At 42.4% G+C, this 18,959-nt stretch overlaps 1 protein-coding gene across 8 annotated transcripts in view; it reads left to right on the top strand.

The window, feature by feature from the left end:
- ARHGEF3 (Rho guanine nucleotide exchange factor 3) overlaps positions 1-18,959 on the top strand; it is a 304,041-nt gene that overhangs the window by 260,413 nt on the left and 24,669 nt on the right. For 6 of the 8 annotated variants that reach the window (XM_012765619.3, XM_076008798.1, XM_012765621.3 and 3 more), the window contains one exon: positions 11,174-11,281. In XM_012765619.3, the coding sequence (XP_012621073.2) occupies positions 11,174-11,281 (108 nt within the window). Of the gene's footprint in view, positions 1-6,655; positions 10,292-11,173; positions 11,282-18,959 lie in introns of those variants that run through there. The other 2 variants (XM_076008807.1, XM_012765622.3) reach the window with 2 other exon arrangements.

Below are 18,959 nucleotides of genomic sequence, written 5' to 3'. Positions count from 1 at the left end.
TTTATTAGGTGTATTTAATCTTGAGCCAAATTAACCAGTAGCAGACTAATAAAATAACAAATCTGGGCTTGCTGCCAGGACAAATGTTGACTTACCCTTACAATGTTGACTAAAATGAATAACTTTGAAAGTTATTGCGGAGCAAAACCTTAGCCAAAAATACAGTGTCTGAAACAGTGGTTTTGTTTTATTTTACTGGCACTGCTAAGAGATTATGTTTGTAACCTAGACTGCTGTCTGCTTCAGCTCTCAGAGTCCCATATTTTACTGAATTATTTCCCAAGGTTCTTTTTTTTTTTCAGCCCATAGACCTTCATTCAGCAAAAATGAATTTCCACATGGCAGGCTAATAGGACAGGTTACTTTTAGAATGTGAGGGTAAATATTCAATGATAATGAGAAAAATAAAGGTAATAATCTGCTCGGGGTCTCCCCTCAGAAACAAAATGGCATGCCAAGAACATTAGCCCTCCCGGAGTTTGCCGTAAAACTAACTGCTTCTCTGGGTGTGCTGGATGAAATCCATCTCACTTGCCCTGTGCCCCCACCATTCCTTCATTTTGCCATTCATTTTATACAGACATTAGAGAGCTATGTAGTATTTTGCCAGTGTATGTTTCGGACTGGAAGGAAACAGGGGAGGCCTGGAGGAAATGAAGCCAGAAGGACCACAGAAATTGTCATAAGGCATGATTACTTTCCCCATTTTTTTTATTCGTGTTTTATGGGAAGCTGTGTTTGGGCAGGGACTCTCAGTATGATTTCAGAGGCTCATGCTAGCATTGTCTGCTCTCAACTAGCTGTTTTCCTGATGCCTCCCCCTTATCCATGGCTCCCCCAAAAGCAACCATCTCACAGGCAGACTTTGGCTGAGAAGCCATATGTGGTGACTTGGCTTTTGGTGCTGACTGACGGACGCAGGCAAAGAGTTTTATGGGGCAGTGGTGGTGGGCGGGATGATTCCACGAGAGGGGGCTAGAGAAATTGCTGGGGTCTCAATCCATCAGTCTAAGAGTCGGTCTGCGTCTTGGGTTTGAGACTGAAGTAACTCAGGGTGTTCTGTGGACTTCAGTTGTCCAAGCTCTTCTTGTTCTCCCATTAGCAAAAAATGAAACAAAACAAACCTCCAGCATTTCTTGTTTCATTTAAAGAAGGAAATTGGAATCTTTTCCTTGTGTCACTTTATATGGCAAAGAGCATTGAACCATTTCATCAAAGAGGGAATCCTCCCCACATCTCCTTTGGATGATAGTGCAAGGCAACTGGCAACCAGACTCATCGTTGCAGAAGACAAACACAGGTGTGGCTTCCATGTCTGAGGTTATCGGGATCCCTCTGAGAACAGTTGCTGATGGTTTGTCAGAGCTCACAAATCCTGTAGTCCCTTTGTTGAAATCTCTGATAAGTATCTCTAGAGGAAAATTATCATTCTGGGTTTGAAGACCTTTCTTACCTTGTGGGTTAGAAACCAATCATTCCGAAACACATTTGGCCTAATCAATGAAGCCAGGCTCCCGTTGGAGTTTGGGCCTCACTATTTGCCTTTCGTCTTCTAGGAACAGATGACACCAGGTCAGTTAGCTCTGTGCCAGGGAAAAGAGAACAAATAAAAAAAATTTTAATGGAAATTTTAGAATTAGTAACAATCATTTCATTATTATTGCCTTTTTTTATTTCTAAAAAATAAGATAGGCCGGGCGCGGTGGCTCACGCCTGTAATCCTAGCTCTCTGGGAGGCCGAGGTGGGCGGATTGCTCGAGGTCAGGAGTTCGAAACCAGCCTGAGCAAGAGCGAGACCCCGTCTCTACTATAAATAGAAAGAAATTAATTGGCCAAATAATATATAGAGAAAAAATTAGCCGGGCATGGTGGCGCATGCCTGTAGTCCCAGCCACTTGGGAGGCTAAGGCGGAAGGATTGCTTGAGCCCGGGAGTTTGAGGTTGCTGTGAGCTAGGCTGATGCCACAGCACTCATACTAGCCTAGGCAACAAAGCGAGACTCTGTCTCAAAAAAAATAAATAAATAAGATAAAGAGTCCCTTGAAAGCTCCACGGAAGCTCCCCTTCGTGTCCCTACAGTCTTACACCTCTCTTGCTCAGACAGCCGTGTGAAGGTCTCGCCATTGCTGCCCATGTGTCCTGCATGCCTGTATTGTCTACCAGGCCTGCCTGCTGGCCACCTCACCTGCTTCTTCCTTGCCAGCTCCAGCCGACACTGACCCTGACCCTCTTGAGTACTCTGTCTGGATCAACCTTCTGATTCTCCCTGTCCAGCTGGGAGAGGTTCCACCAGTGGTGACACCTGTACACTTCAATGAAACCTACTTTGCAGATATTGGGTAAACGCTCCCTAAATTGGATTAAGAAGGATGCATAAAGTCACAAGGTATCTCCTCCAATATATGTATTAATTACAAAGAGAATAATACTAACTTTACAGTAGAGAAATCTAGCAGACATAACCTCTTAATTTCCTATGGCTGCTGTAACAAAGTACAATGAATTAGGTGGCTTAAAACAACAGAAATTTATTGTCTTACTGTTTTAGAGTCTGAAACCGAAGTGTCGACAGAGCCATGCTCCTTCCGAAACCTGCAGGGGAACCCTCCCTTGTCTCCTCCTCGTCCCGGCAGGCAGTCCTTGTGTTCTGTGGCTTGTGTTAATAGATGCATCACTCCAGCCTCTGCCTCTCTGTCATCAGATGGCCATCCTCTCCCTGTATGTCTCTGTCTAAATTTCCCCCTTCTTACAAAAACACCAGTAATTAGATGTAGGGCCCACTCTAACCCAGTATGACCTCATCTTAACTTGATTATATCTTTCCAAATAAGGTTACATTCACAGGTACCCAGAGTTAGAACTTGCCCTTATCTTTTAGTGGGGACACTGTTCAACATGTAAGTTTACCTTAATCATATAGTTGAGGTTAACATCACCAGTAATAAGACATAGCAGAATCGTGTACCCCCTGATATTAGATACCAAGAAGGGCACATATTTCTATTTAATTCTTACAAAAAATACATAACCTGAATCATGAGAGAACATCAAACCAATCTAAATTGAGGGTCATTCTGTAAAATAACCAACCAGTACACTTCTCAAGTGTCAATTAGAGAACTGTAATATTTTGCAATAAGATCATGAAAAGACAAAAAGACTGAGGAACTGTCACAGATTGCAGGAAACCATGGTGATAAGGCACAAATGTAAGGCAAGATTCTAGATTGGATCCTGGAACAGAAAAAGGACATTAGTGGGAAAACTGGCGAAACTCCAATAACTGTATTAATAGTTTATTTAATAATGTTGTGCTAATCTTAATTTCTTAGTTTTGATAACTGTATTGTGGTTATGTAAGATGGTAACATTAGAGGAAGTGGGGTATAGGGTGTGTGGGAACCCTCTGTACTATTTTTACAACTCTTCTGTAAATCTAAAATTATTTCAAAATCAATTTTTTGGAATATGAGTATATCAAATGATTAGATAAGCTCACCTGTTCTTAGCGAAAAAAAAGTGGGGGTAATCTCTAGTAAAATCATACCAATTTGTGAGTCCCATTCTGGGCTCCGTTGACTGGCATTTGCTCTTCACAGAGTGCTGTGCTATGTGCTCATCACCATTGTTTGTCTGTTGGGCAGAAGAGTGTAGCACTGGCGTGTGGTCCAGCACGTGGTCCATACTTTGCCTCTACCACCTGAGATATGTGATCTTGTGTACGTACTTGTGGTCCTCACACCTTGGCTTACTCACCTATAAGGTAGGGATAATGATATTAGCTCTCTTAGAGGATGTCCTGAAGATGCCATGAGAAAACTCATGTAGAGCTCTTAACCCACTGCCCAGTGCAGATTGTAAATTCCCAATAAATGATAGCTCTTACTCACAGAATTCTTACAACCATATTTGTTATTTCTCCATTTTTCAGTTGAAGAAACTGTAAATAACTTGCCTAAGATCACTCAGTAAGTATGAGAGCCAGACTAAAATAGATAGGTCTATAAAAATCATATGCATCCTCCACCATTTTTTAGAAAAACATTAACATAAGAGTGAGAATCTGTAGGAATTCGTTGAAGGACAAGATATAAAGCAAGCTGTCAGGGAGGACTGGGGCCATTTGGAGTAAAGTTTATGACTTGGAAGAAGGCAGAGGCAAGAGTGGAAGAATAGGCTAGTTGGTGAATGAGAGACCCTAAAAGGGTGGGGAAGGCCTTGGAAATAGGAGGCGTCATAGGAAATGAGAACACAAGAATATTTGTGGTGACCTAGAAGTTTGGAAGGGTGAGAAACTTGGGCATAAGTGTAAAATGATGTGAACCACCTTTGGCCCTGAGAAAGAAGGGTGGTAAAGTCAAGGCAATTGTAATGAGTCTTACGTTTATTTGATTGGAGAGAGACAGAGGGGGAGTGAGAATCTGGCAGGGATGGGTGGTTTTAGCCTCTCTAGTAGAAGATGGTGTTATTGAAGGAATGGGGGAAAAAAAAAAAACACATGAATTTGGGAGGCAATAATGGGGAAGCAAAGCATGCTCACAAAATAAATGTAATAGGAACACAGAGGACTCCTGTCCATAGACAGTCTGATTTTGAAATATGATTTTCTCTGTGTATTTCTGAAATAATTAGAGTTGACCTCCACTGGATCGTTTTATGTCATGGAGTTCAGTGATTGAGAGCCTGCTGATGGGTTTCTTAATGAGAGTGAATAAAGAAAGCCGTCAATAGAATAAGAGCCTTCAGGGAGTCTGGCTGCTGGGCTGGTGCCCTCCATGGGGTTACTGCCTTTAAGTTTAAATGTTGTGAAGTAGCCATTCTAGCTTTCACATTCCCAGCCACGTGGACCTTTCTCTATTCTGGTCTGTACTATTCAGGAGTGGGAACTTTTCTTTTTAAAACCAGGTTTCTGGCCGGGCGCTGTGGCTCACGCCTGTAATCCCAGCACTCTGGGAGGACGAGGCGGGTGGATCGCTCAAGGTCAGGAGTTTGAAATCAGCCTGAGCAAGAGCGAGACCCCGTCTCTACTAAAAATAGAAAGAAATTAATTGGCCAACTAAAAATATATGGAAAAAATTAGCCGGGCATGGTGGCACAAGCCTGTAGTCCCAGCTACTCGGGAGGTTGAGGCAGGAGGAACGCTTGAGCCCAGGACTTTGAGGTTGCTGTGAGCTAGGCTGATGCCATGGCACTCTAGCCAAGGCAACAGAGTAAGACTCTGTCTCAGAATAAATAAATAAATAAAATAAAACCAGGTTTCTTCTATTCTGGATGATGTCTATCTCTTTAGCATCCCCTCTCACTAGGCCCTCACTAACAACTGAAGCAAAAATTGCAAATAGATCCTGTCTGCTTCAGTTCAGCATTCCATGGACAATTGGCAAAAACAATGTCCATTAAAAAAGAAAAAATATTTTATTTTGACATGTGCCATAGGCAGGATTGCATGCTGAGTGCCCTGTGCCTGGCACCTAGCTTTGACAACCACCAACCTGTGAATGATGCTATTTCTTCCATCCCCTTTCCCAACCTCATATTATTTTGAAGTAGATCCCAAGCATTATATCATTTTTTATGTCCTTTATTCATATATATTAATAGTCATGGAAAGTTGGTGTTGTGTTTGGACTGATTTATTTAGAAAGTTAAGAGAATAACATGCAATAGGATAGGGTTTACTCACCTAAAAAATGAGTCACATATATCCCCTGCTGATCAGAGGAGGGCCCTGCATGCCCAACTCCAGGGAGAATATACATATCCAGCTTAAGCCATCTGCTGGAGCCAGACAGTGACTAGGTGTGCCCATGGGAGGGTGCAGTGCCTAGGAGTGTTGTCTTTGGGTATGTCACAGTAGAAAAGCTGAGACTGACGACCACTGACCAGGGAACTGACTGTTCAGCAAACAGTGATCAACACACTAGGGCCCACAGGCCAAACATAGCACACTTCTTATGTGCCTCAAGCTAAAAATAGCTGCTGCTTTTTTTTTTTTTCAGACAGAATCTCACTCTGTTGCCCAGGCTAGAGTGCCGTGGCATCAGCCTAGCTCATAGCAACTTCAAACTCCTGGGCTCAAGCAATCCTCCTGCCTTAGCCCCCTGAGTAGCTGGGACTATAGGCATGCACCACCATGCCCGGCTAATTTTTTCTGTATATATTTTTAGTTGTCCAGCTAATTTCTTTCTATTTTTTAGTAGAGATGGGGTCTTGCTCTTGCTCAGGCTGGTCTTGAACTCCTGAGCTCAAACGATCCGCCTGCCTTGGCCTCCCAGAGTACTAGGATTACAGGTGTGAACCACCATGCCTGGCCTAAAAATAGCTTCTATATTTCTTTTCTTTTCTTTTGAGACAGAGTTTTGCTTTGTTGCCCAGGCTAGAGTGCGTGCCATGGTGTCAGCCTAGCTCACAGCAACCTCAAACTCCTGGGCTCAAGCGATCCTCCTGCCTCAGCCTCCCAAGTAGCTGGGACTACAGGCATGCGCCACCATGCCTGGCTAATTTTTTCTCTATATATTAGTTGGCCAATTAATTTCTTTCTATTTATAGTAGAGACGGGGTCCCGCTCTTGCTGAGGCTGGTTTCGAACTCCTGACCTTGAGCAATCTTCCCGCCTCGGCCTCCCAGAGAGCTAGGATTACAGGTGTGAGCCACTGCGCCCGGCCTATATTTCTTAATAGTTGAAAAAAATCAAAAGGAGAATAATATTTTGTGATGTGAAAATTATATGAAATTTGAATTTTAGTGTCCACAAAGAAAGGTTCTAATGGAGCATAGTCACACACATTCATTTTCAGATTGTTGATGGCTGACAGAGATGAGTAGTCATGAAAGAAACTGGATGGCCCGCAAAGCCTGAAATATTTACTATCTGATTCCTTACAGAAAAAGTTAACCATGCCCTGGTGTAGGGCATGGGCTCTGAAGTCAGCCTGCCTGAGTTTATGTCCTGATCAGCTTTTTTTTTTTGGCTGAATGACTTTAAACAAGTTGCCCCACTGCATGCCTCAGCACCCCTATCTTGCAAATGGGAATTATAATAGTAGTTAACTTGTAGGGATGTTAGAAGGAATTAATTAACAAATATATGTAAAACAGTGAAATGAGTTCCTGCAACCAGTATTAGCTCATTATTATTATTATTTATTTATGCTAGAATTTCTCAATCACTGTAAGATTGTAACTTCCTGTTTAATATGAGGATGATGAAAACTACCTAGAGGGTTATGGGGTAGATTAAACACGACCCCTGGGAGCACAGTTTTTAGCACACCACCTGGCACACAGGTGAAATCCCACAAAGTCTTCCCTGGTATTTCCAAACACTTGACTCCATCAACTCATGGGCAAAAGCATCTGCTGGCACAATCGATTCTCACCTCTCCACTGCTCCTGGCCAGATGCAGAGCAGCCCTGCAGTACAGCAGTCTGAGTCCCTATGCTAATGGCTGCATCTCCAGCCTCTCCTGCACCTTGTTTGTGGCTCAGTGAAGATAGGCTCAAGGCTACTGCAGACATGATGTGGACGATCTTCCTACTACTCCCCAACCCCACTCTGGCTGTAAAAATGAAGTGCAGAGAAAATGAGTGGGGAGGGTTCTACATGCCAGGTCTATTTCAATGGAAGTATTTTCGATGGAATAAAATATTATAATAGATTATATTGACATGATAGGCATTTTCTTACATTGCCTTCAATCTGCTTTGGTTTTTAAAACTCTTAGGGGGAAGAATGAGGGGAGGATAATAATCATTGTATCCCCTAGAGCAGGAATATTAAAATCATTTACTGAAAATAACTCATATTAAATATAACATTACATAGCTTTATTCATCATTGTTCATAATTAAACACAAGATATTTTAAATCCCTAAATCAGTTCCTTTATGAAAAAATATGACCTCTGTGCCTGTCTTTCTTCATTCTCTCCTTTCCTTCCTCCTTCTCCCTTCTTCTTTTTCTTCGTTCCTTCTTTTTTTCCTTCCTTATCCTCTGAATAGATGGAAAAAAAACATTTCATAAAAGTCAATGCCAATTTATAATAAAAATTCCCAGTAAACTTGGTACAGAAGGGTACTTCTCTACTTGATAAAGGGTGCCTCTTCCATGCTCTCAGCAAATACAGTACTTAATGATGGAATCTTAATAACAATAATTGCGTTAGAATCAGGAATTGAACTAGCATACCCACTATCTTAGCTTGTAATCAGCAATATATAGGTGGTCCTAGATGGTGCAATAAGACAAGAAAAACAAAAAATTTGTAAGGCCTTCCTGAAAAAGATGAAGCACAACTGTTGTTATTCACAAAATACTGCCAATACAGAATGCTCAAGATCTTTTTTTCCTTTTCTTTTTTTTTTTTTAACCTTTATAGTGAAATACCCTCCTGCCTTGTCTTAAAATCACGTGGTGGGGGTATATGTACACTTGAAGCAGGACACCTTGCTCCTGGGTTTAGCGTTGACCTTGCCCAGGTTGTCTGGCAGCTGGGTTGGTGGACTAGGAAGCCTCTCTGCAGGCTGTGTGCCGTCATCTCTCTGTAAAGCTTGAAAGTATCCTTGGTATTGCATTTGCTAGTTCGCAGTAGAGCTATTTAACTAGAATCTGGAAACATTTTCCCTGAGGGCTCTCTTTAGACAGCAGTAAAATGTAGCTGGAGGCATACTAAGTAAATGGAAAAGAAAAATCAAATTAGGTCAAGAATTTTTTAAATCTCCTCTTCTCACAGAAGCCCCTAAGGAAAACACCATAATTCATACCTCACTCATGTGGTTCAGGCATAAAGCCTTCCCCATAGATCCAATAACCTATAAGTGTACTGGTTTTGAAATCGCACCTGCTTGCATTGCTGGATCATAGCACTAAATCATGCAGCAAAGGCTTCTGGTTCAGTCGTTCGTTACTTGGGAATGTCAGATTGCAGAGAGCAGCCTGATGTTTACTTCCAAATTGGCAATGCCTTAGGAAAGCAGTTCTAATTACAATCTCATGTAACAGTGCTGCACTCAACCTACAGAGGGGCCATTTACATTGTGCATACATTTTGTAGCTGTGCAGAAAATGCCTGTCTGAGTCGTGTAGAAGGAGCAGCAAAGTCAGCAGAACCTTAGAAAAGATGACACAGCAAGTGGAACAGAGCTGGATCATCCCCCATCCTGCCAAGCGCACAGTGCTCCCTGCACCTTTTTTAAAGCAAGAGAACCCAATTGGTGTTTGCCCTTCAACCTCCCCATTCTGATACAGAATCCATGACCCAGCAGCTTTAGCTACTAAAAAAGACAGTGAGAGACTTGCAGTCTCTGGGGTCTGAGGTGCATGCAGGATTATCTGTATGAGACCATAATCCGCATTGAGACCAAGTCCTGCTCCCTCAAGCATTCCGTGTCACGTCTCTTGCTGAATGCATTTTGTGCCACCAACCTGGCATTTCCAGCCCAAGGCAGAAGCCATTTAGAGAAATTTAGGGAATGCTTAAGAGGCTGTGTGTGTGTGCACGCGCGCAGCTCTGACGTTAAAAAAAAAAAAATTGGATCTTCCTCTGGGCACAAACGCTCAGGAGCCAGGCACCAGACAGGGAACATCCTGAAGGGCACTGTCACCTGAAGCAGGAGGGCTGTCAGACCTTTTTTTTCAACGCTTAAATCATTGTGATGCGATGTCTCTTGTGTTGGGCGATTCATGCTTTGCGTTTTGGAACTCTGCGTTTTGGAACTCAGCCTTCCCAGTGTTCCGAGAGTTTTCTGCTATCTGTTCAGCTTAGCACGCTAAGAAGCTGGAGAGGTACCCTGCAGCCTGGATTAGTTCTCTGTCTTGGAAAAGTGTTTGACTGCTTCAAGAAATCACGAAGTCAATCCTGGTCACATTGTGGGATTGTATTGAGCTTTTTTTTTTAAAGTTTTTAAATGTTTATATTTAAATGCCAGTAAGCTCGGAGACCATTTATTTCAAAGAAGGCTTTTGATTTCTGAGGCTGGCAAGGGCATAAAATGACATGAGAGCTTCTCAGCAGGATTCCAAATGCATGAAAGATTTTTCTAAGCACCTACAATGTTCAGAACAGGGATGCAGGGATGTCCTGGAAAATCTGAAATTCTGGCTTAACCCTTGAAGCTTCGAAAACAATGGCTGAAAAGGAAAGATGAACTCCTAGAGACTCCCTCTCTCCCTCTGGAAATGATTGAGGTTTGCCACCACAGTTTGCTGCTTTGGCTTTTCCCATCTAAATTTGGTGTCTTCATGTGCTGTCCAGCATCTACTACAGGTCAGATGGAGCTTAGGAAGACAAGGGTAACTGCTCTCTTTGTCTTTGTACAATGTTTTGTCTGTCATCTTTCTCTTCTCCATAGCCTGTTGTTTTTATTTATGTAATTCTTGTCTGCAAAGTCCTTGGAATGAGTAGCCTTCCTCTCACCCATCAGCCTGGTTTGGAGTAACTTGTAGATTTGCAAATAATGTTTTATGTGGAGGTGATTTTCAAAACTTGTGGTTCTAGATAGTGTAGAAACTGATGCCCACACGATGGTTTTCTCACTGTACTGTACATTTTCTTTTGCTATCTGGTTATTATTTATAAATATTAATGTGCATTTCAAATACACTGTAGGCACAAAGATGCTTCCTTAAGAGTCCAGTAATAGAACTTCTTTTTTTAAGAAAAGGTTTTTGAATTAGTAAACTAAAAAAAATCATCTTTGTACTTTCGAAAAGCCATTACATAAAAAAAGAGTGGCTTTAGACAAGGTGGGAAAAGGTTTTTAAAAAGACAGAATAAGAAGCAACAGAAGACAACTTCCTGACAAGGTCATTGGATGGGAAATTAGAGGCCGCGTTTCTCTACAGAAGGGTGGGGGGTATTCCACTAAGTGGAAGGTTCTGAACTAAAAGCTGGCAGGTACTGGGAGTGAAGGATGAGGAGTGGATTCCTGCCCCTTTGCTGTCCTCCCAGAGGCTGCCTCTGTTGACATCCCCTGCCACGTCCCTGCCCTGGCTCCTAAGTCAGGTCATCTCTGTGCAGCTGGCGTGAGCCAGGGCACTGTTTATATTCCACAGAGCAGGGTGCAGCCAGCAGCTTGTGGAGTGGGACAGAGTTGTGTGGTGGCTGTGTTGTCTTCGTAACTGACCTTGATGTTTTCCCTTTGTTTTTTTTTTATTGTATTTTTAATCCTATAGGAGCCTAGTAATAAACGGGTCAAACCCCTTTCCAGAGTTACATCACTAGCCAACCTCATCCCACCTGTGAAGACCACACCATTAAAGCGCTTCAGTCAAACCCTGCAGGTAAGAAGGGCATGGTGGGCACATGGTCGCAGAGAATTGTGTTATGCATCCTGCCCAGAATTTTCCCTGGTTTCAGATTGACCTGAATCAATGCTTATTTCTATAGAAGAACACAAGCAAGGGGACTAAAGGAAGAAAGGAGTTTTCAAGTCTGAGTCTGGGGTCAGGCAGAGCCAGAGCAGTTTCTGTTAGGTCTTTTCTCACAATTGTATTTCAGAGCCGTGTGCCCTATCCAGACACACACACATAGGTTTTTTTCCTAGGATATCTACGGGCCTCCCAAGGAAACCAGCACATGATGTAAGCTGGAGGGCAGCAGAGCCTAGTTTTTTGCCGACCAGGATCGGCAGATGCAGCAGGTAAAAAAAATCCATCCCACCACCTGTTTTTTTTATGGCCCAAAGCTAAGCATGGTTTTGACTTTTTAAAATGCTTGGGGAAGAAAAATCAAAAGAAGGGTGATATTTCATAACACGTGAAAACTATATGGAATTCAAATGTCAGTGTACATAAATAAAAGTTTTGTTGGAACACAGTCATACCCATCTGTTTATGTATTGTCTCTGGCTGCTTTTGCACTATAATGGCAAAGTTGAGTAGTTGTGACAGAGAACATTGCCCACAAAGCTAAAAATATTTACTATCTGGCCCTTTATATAAAAATGTTTGCTGACCTCTGGCTTAGAACCAGGGCCTGAGTACCTCGGCTCTGACCTCAGCTCTGTCACTCAAAGACTTTGTCACCTTTAGCAGGTGACTTAACATCTCTAGATCTTGCTTTTATTCCTCATGGGTAAATTTGCATGATGCCACCAGCTTCTTAGAATCATGGTAAAGATTTATGCCATAGTGTGTTTAAAGAACCTAGTATAGCACCTTGGTTCTTAGTTAGCAATCACTAATTTACTAATTAGTTAACTAAGTAGCTAATATTAACTACTATAATAAATATTCAGTTAACAAGTGGTTGTAGGCCAGGAGCGGTGGCTCATGCCTGTAATCCTAGCACTCTGGGAGGCCGAAGCGGGCAGATAGCTCGAGGTCAGGAGTTTGAAACCAGCCTGAGCAAGAGCGAGACCTGTCTCTAGTATAAATAGAAAGAAATTAATTGGCCAACTAATAGATATAGAAAAAACTAGCCGGGCATGGTGGTGCATGCCTGTAGTCCCAGCTACTTGGGAGGCTGAGGCAGCAGGATCGCTTCAGCCCAGGAGTTTTAGGTTGCTGTGAGCTAGGCTGACTCCACGGCACTCACTCTAGCCTGGGGAACAGAGTGAGACTCTGTCTCAAAAAAAAAAAAGTGGTTGGAGTTGTTCTTAAACTCCTGATGAAGTTTATCTTTTAAAGTAAACATTAAGATTTGTCCAAGACCTTGGACCCAATTTGATGATCATAAAAATATAATTTAGACTGAAGCCCACAAAAGTCATGCAGTGAAAAGGCTCACGTGGTTTAATTGAGCAGTAGTCTTGAGTCTGCCATATCTTATTTGTCCAGAATACTACTTCTTGGCAATATTTTTATCTTTGTTTTTCAAGTCTTTAAGAAAATTATGGACCAGAACCCAAGGCATGCCCCATGCTGTGAAGAACCCATGATTTGTGAACTATTTGAGGCTATCCCTCACCCCTTTCTGTCCTTGCTCCCCCCACCTTTGGCCAGTATGCCTTGACTCTGTGTAGCCCAAGCTGTTCTTGCCACTTTCTCATAGACGCCATCCCTCTCTAATATTTATCCCCAGCCCTGCCCATTCCTCTGCCCACAGTTTCTCCTGAATGAATACCTCATCACCTCATTAGCTGTAGGTTTAGCTCTGTTTCTATTAGTGCTTGGACTTCTGGACCCCTGATCATCCCCTGATCCCTTTTATGGGAGAGTGGAGGAGAAAGAAAATAAGGTCGTCTGCGTAAACCAGGTGAAGGGCTTTGAAGCTAGTGAAGAAGAATATGTTTACCTTCTCTCCCTTGTGGCCAGTCCTTCAGCCCTCTAGACGAGTTCTTTGCAGGCTTCCCCTGGAAGATTCATCACCACCCTAGACCTGCACATCTGGTCTTTTGCTGAGTTCTGCTTTTTGAAAATTCATTAGCCTGTCTACTATATTTCACCCTTTCCTCTCCATACCAGTGGCTGTGGCTCAAGTTCACTCTGCAGTTATTTCCTCCCTTGATTATGGACCCTCCATGGTGCCAGCTGTCTTCTTGCCATTGTTTTTCCCAGGATAGGCCACCCTCCGCCTAGGAAGGCCCTCACTCGTTCTACAAGCTTTGACTGAGCTCTCTCTCTTCACCAGGCTCTTTGTCCTTCTCTCACGTTGCTATGTTGTAGATAGAGCCACGATTTGGTAGATTCATAGCAGTGCCAGGCCTGTTCCCACATGGCAGTAATGAGCTGTACCTGAATAGCCAGCCAACAGTCACCTATAAATGTCCCTACCTCTCCCAGTTGTTCTTCCAACACCTGGCCCCTTCGCTCTCTGTCATTGCTTTGCCTGGCCTGCAGGTTTTGTGTCTGTGCTCCTGGGCCTAGGGAGAGTGCCGTCTGTGCCTCCTACTACAGCCCAGCCCAGACTGCATGTGGCTTTAAGATCCTTCATTATCAGACCTTAAAAATCTTCCTTTTGGCTTACCTAGCAATCTTTATTTATTTATTTTCTCCTATTTCTGGGGATCTTACACAGGGAAAACCTCAGGAAATATTCGATCACCTTAGAAGTTTACATCAACCTAAAAAAGTAGGACAGAAAGAAATCAAGCCATGTCTGAAATCCAACAGACCGTGAGGCCAAACAAGGATGAGAAAGCCAGACCCAAGGGAGGGTCTGACATCGGGAAATTGGTTTCTAAAACCTCAAAGATTTTTTTTTTGGCAAAATAATTTTTTGTTTACTTTTTTAAAATATGATAAATAGCTAACTCTAGGCTCCTTGTATTGAACAGAAACAACCCAGCCAAAACAGAATATTCATAATAGTAATGCGTATAGACAGGGAGAGAACGTGAACAAGGTGCTTATGTTTGAGTATGTCAGTGGAGGAGGTCAATGAAATCTGCTCCTGAGGTTGTATGCAGAGTTAGGCAGCCGTGTTTGCAGGGTGATCTGCAAAGCATGGAGAATGCCATCTTTGCCCCCAAATATCATCCTGTAGCTCACTTTGGTTGATGCAAATGCAACTCTTTAGTCTTATTTCCAGTCCTAGCATCTCAGCAAGTGCCTTGTGACTTTATTGTTTCCCTCACAAGGTGGACTAGGAGAGGGTGCTAATGTAGCCTGGGAGCAGTGATGAGGATGAGGAGGAAAAGCAGGCCCCGAAGGGGTGCTCAGTGGACTGACTTCACATCCTCTCTTATTTTGTCTAGGTCTTGATGCTCCTACTAATGGGGGAGGAAGAGAGAACAAGGAGTGTATGGGCTGCCCCAAGCCTCTCAAACGCAGTTCATTTCTTACCCATATGTGTGTATTATTTATGCCTTTTCTATCCCAAAAATGACTCGAGGTTGCAATGGAGCATCTTGGTTTTCTGTCACAGTATTCCTTTTCCCTGGTTCCTGGCACCTTGGAAACATGCATGCCTTTGGATTTCCGATTATGTCTCTCAGGTTGCATTTCTTTAATTATAGGAGAAGAGATGACTTAGGCTCAAACTTGATGCTTTAATCAATACTGGAATACTTAGAAGTCCTTCCTCTGCCTCCTTGGGAGACCACACGTTAGCCCAGGAGGATATCAGAAGAGCTCTAGCCTGGCAGCCTCTCCCAGAAAGGTTAAAAAGCAGTCACATATGTGAGTGGTGCTTGCAGCAACAGTTCAGCAAGACACTGCAGGAGTTGTTCTCTCTTGCCTTCCGGTGCCCACATGGTTTGGGGGCTTGGACCTCAGCACAGAGGCGGCATTTGTGGACGTCAGGGCGGGCCAGCCTGACTACATGGCGCTCTGTCTGCTTCTTACCAGGAAGGTTCGCACTGCCAGTAGACTCACACAGATGTCTGGATCCTATGGGCCTATAAATCCACTCCCTGGCCTGCCTGAGAGGAAAACCTGGCCCAGCTCCAAAAGGGGCCGCCATGTGCTCCTCTGTGTGGAGTGGAGAGAGCGAGCTTGCCTGTGGGCAGCCTTTCATGCTCACGGCTGTGCGCGGCTGGTGGCGTCATCTGAGCTAGGGCCAGTACATGCTGTGCAGTGTTGTGTTCACTGTGCTGTGGTGTAGCCCTTCGTTCTCTGCGGACATGAACTGTTTTCCTTTCCATTATAGACGTGTATGTTCAATATGGAAAAATACAGAAAAGGAGATAGAAAAAAGAACACATATAGCCTTCTACTCCAAAACAATGTGTTAATATTTTATTAATTTCCTCCAAGTATTATTCTAGGCATAAATACATAACTTACATATCCTGAGCCTAGTTTGGGATTATTCACAGTCTATCCAGCCTTGTGTCTGTCTTTGTGTCTGCTCATTTTGGTGAAAGCCTCCCACAGTGACTGTGGGTGATCACTTTCTCTTGCATCTCCACCGGTCTCGGCCTCACATCCCCAGCTATGCAGCTAGGTGCGTGAGCATTCACGTTTGTCACCGTCACACCTCTGTGGGGAGCTTCACCTCTTATTAAAGCTAAATGTCCCTGCTCATTTCTTTTAATGCTTTCTGTCTTAGATTTTTTTCTTTTCTTTTCTTTCTTTCCCGCCTCCCACCACCCCCAGTGTGTTTTGTTTCCTCTATTTTCATCCACCCTTTGACATTTAGCTGGGTGAGTTTTTATACAAGTTAATAACTTAGATTTTATTTTATCTAACTTATAATGGTATACACAGTTATTCTTGGAAAATATGACTTTTATGGACTGAGTATATATTATTCCAGTGTTTTGATATGATTTATATTATATAACCAGTCTCCTATTAATGAATATTTAGGCTGTGAATATTTTTATATTATCAAATAACTCTGTATTGATTGTCCTTTGAAGGCATTTGTCCTATTTTTTAAAAGTACCTTCTGTTGTGCTTTCATTTCTGATTATGTAACATCATAAAAAAAATGGAAAATATAGTGAAGCACAGAAAAGGGAATAAAAGTCACTAGTAATCCCAACTCCCTATCATCAAAAGAACTTCTTTTAACATTTTGGTATGTACTCAGGCAATCTTTTCTTTTAATATATTCCTGCATGCATATTTTTTAAACAAAATTATAATCATACTATATAAGCTGTTTTAACTTGCTTCAGTCTTAATAGTGTAAAATAATTGTACAGTAGAAGAATATTTTTATGTAACTAAGTACTTTTCACAGACTCAATTTTTAATGGGTTCATATAACATTTCATCAGTTTGTTTATTAAGGATGTGCCAGTTTATTTAATTACTGTCCTATTGTTGAACATTTAAGTTGTTTCCATTTTTCAGCTTTATAGATAACAGTACTTTCAACATCTTGATCATAAATCTTGTATTTCTTTCTTTTCTTTGATTATATTCCTAGAGAAGTAGAATTCTGGTCAGAGAGTGTGAATAGTAAAGGCATCTGATATAGCTAGACTTCTATTCTTGACATGTATCTGTTTTGGACAGAATTGATTCTCTGTTTTCACATCTTAAATCTAGACTCTAGTCTTTTTTTGTGCTTTCCTTTCTTTCTGCTGTTTAATTGCTGTCCTGACTGGCATCAGAACCACAAACTGAATTGAGCCAGTTACTTGATGACTCACTGTGCTTGTTTTACCTTTTAGTGCTTGTGGCTAATTGATTCTAAGTGCTGGGGATCTCCATGCATTTAGTTACTAGTTACTGTTTATAAGGGTCTGTTTTTAAAAGATCACAAGGATTTGTGAGATACCATTAGTGAACTGTGTATTTGGTGCCAGTACTTTCTTGATCTCCTGCTCTGGGCTGGTCCAGCAATCATGAGCTCATTAATGAGCCTGGGAGCTCACTCTCAGATGCCTGTGCCAGCCTGAGGGGCTCGTGTTGCTACTTGCTAACTGAGCTGGCTTCCTGCTTCCAGAAGGTTGTTGTAATACCCTGAAGCTTCTTGGAAGTTGTTTTTAAAAGTCATAAAAATTTGTGAAGTAGGACAGAAATCACCTATAATGTCAATATAAAAAACAGTAGAATTTGGTGGCATTCCCTTTAGGTCTTTGCTCATGCGCATTTTTTGCATAACTATAAAGTGTTCATATACAGATTTTTCATCCTGATTTTATTTTAACTTACATAGAAGGGATTTTTAGCCATTAAATTATCTTAGAATTGACTTAGTGGCTAGGCCATATTCCATCCAGCAGGTAATTATAACTTACTTAACAATGCCCTTAAGTTGAATAGTTCTTTTAAAAATTTCCTTTACTTTCTGGAATTTTATTGTTGAATTTCAAAATAATTTGGAGCTACCTTAGAATGTCTTTGTGATGACAGCTCATATATCACATGCAAAATCAGTTCCTACCCTCAGGAAGTTTCTGATTAAGAGCAGGTAACTAGAAAGTATAAAAAAATGTACTCATTGCTATAGCAGAGGTATGTCCAAATTGCTCAGGGAGAGAAGGGTGGGAGAACACTGGTGAAGCTTTCTATGGGAGGTGCTGTTTGAGCTATATCCTGAGGACAGTTAGGAGTTAGCTAACCACAAAAGGAAGGAAACACATTCCAGGAAGAGAGAATTGCTTGAAGGAAGCACAGAAGGATGGCAAAGCATGACAATTCAGGGAATGGCAGGTAGCCTATTATGGTTGGAGAATAAGGGGCTTATGAGTGAGTGGCAGGATACAGACTGTGGTCAGGTTACAAGAGGCCTTCTGTGCCAATCTGAGGAGTTGAAATGTCACAGGTATAGCCACAAGAGGCCATGGCAGGGAACACTTGTAAATAAAAATGTGGTTTTTGAACACAGCAAATCCTCACTGCTTTCGCACAGTTTCTAATAAGTATGATGAACTCTAGGATGCAGACTGAAAATGATATACTCAGCTTTCTTCCTGATCATTTGTATTTGTCATAAGAAAACTTGTGGGCCAGGCATGGTGGATCACACCTGTAATCCTAGCATTCTGGGAGGCTGAGGCTGAAATATGGCTCAAGGTCAGGAGTTCGAGACCAGCCTGAGCAAGAGTGAGACACTGTCTCTACAAAAAATAGAAAAAATTAGCTGGGCATGGTGGCAGACACCTGTAGTAGTCCCAGCTGCTCAGGAGGCTGAGGTGGGAGGCTGAGGCAGGAAGATCGCTTCAGCCCAGGAGTTTGAGGTTGCTGTGAGCTAGGCTGACACCACAGCACTCTAGCTGGGCAACAGAGCGAGACTCTGTCCCCAACACATGCGCGTGTCCACACACGCACACACACCCAAGAGAAAGCGCTGTGGTAGCATGTTTTGATCACACAGGTGGACTTCGGGTGGTTAGACCATTCTAAAGTCCACTGGGGCCTCTTTGGGAAATAAGAAAATACCTCAGGGACTGGCACCATATGCTGCCAATATGGTATTTAGTATACCAAGATGTATATTAGTCCAGACTTTCCAAGATAACAGAACCCCAACTGAGATAAATGTGTACAGAAAGGGAAATGTATTATTAGCCCATGTAACTAAAATGTCCAAGGGTGGGTCTTCCTAGCTTCAGGCACAGTGGGATCCAGAGGCTCAAACAGGGTTGGTAAAACTTGCTCCCTTCCTCCTTCCATCAGT

This window comes from Microcebus murinus, chromosome 1 (assembly GCF_040939455.1).
Source record: "Microcebus murinus isolate Inina chromosome 1, M.murinus_Inina_mat1.0, whole genome shotgun sequence".
Lineage (NCBI taxonomy): Eukaryota > Metazoa > Chordata > Mammalia > Primates > Cheirogaleidae > Microcebus > Microcebus murinus.
The sequence above is the reverse complement of the archived record's forward strand: the minus strand, read 5'-3'. Positions and strand labels throughout refer to the sequence as shown.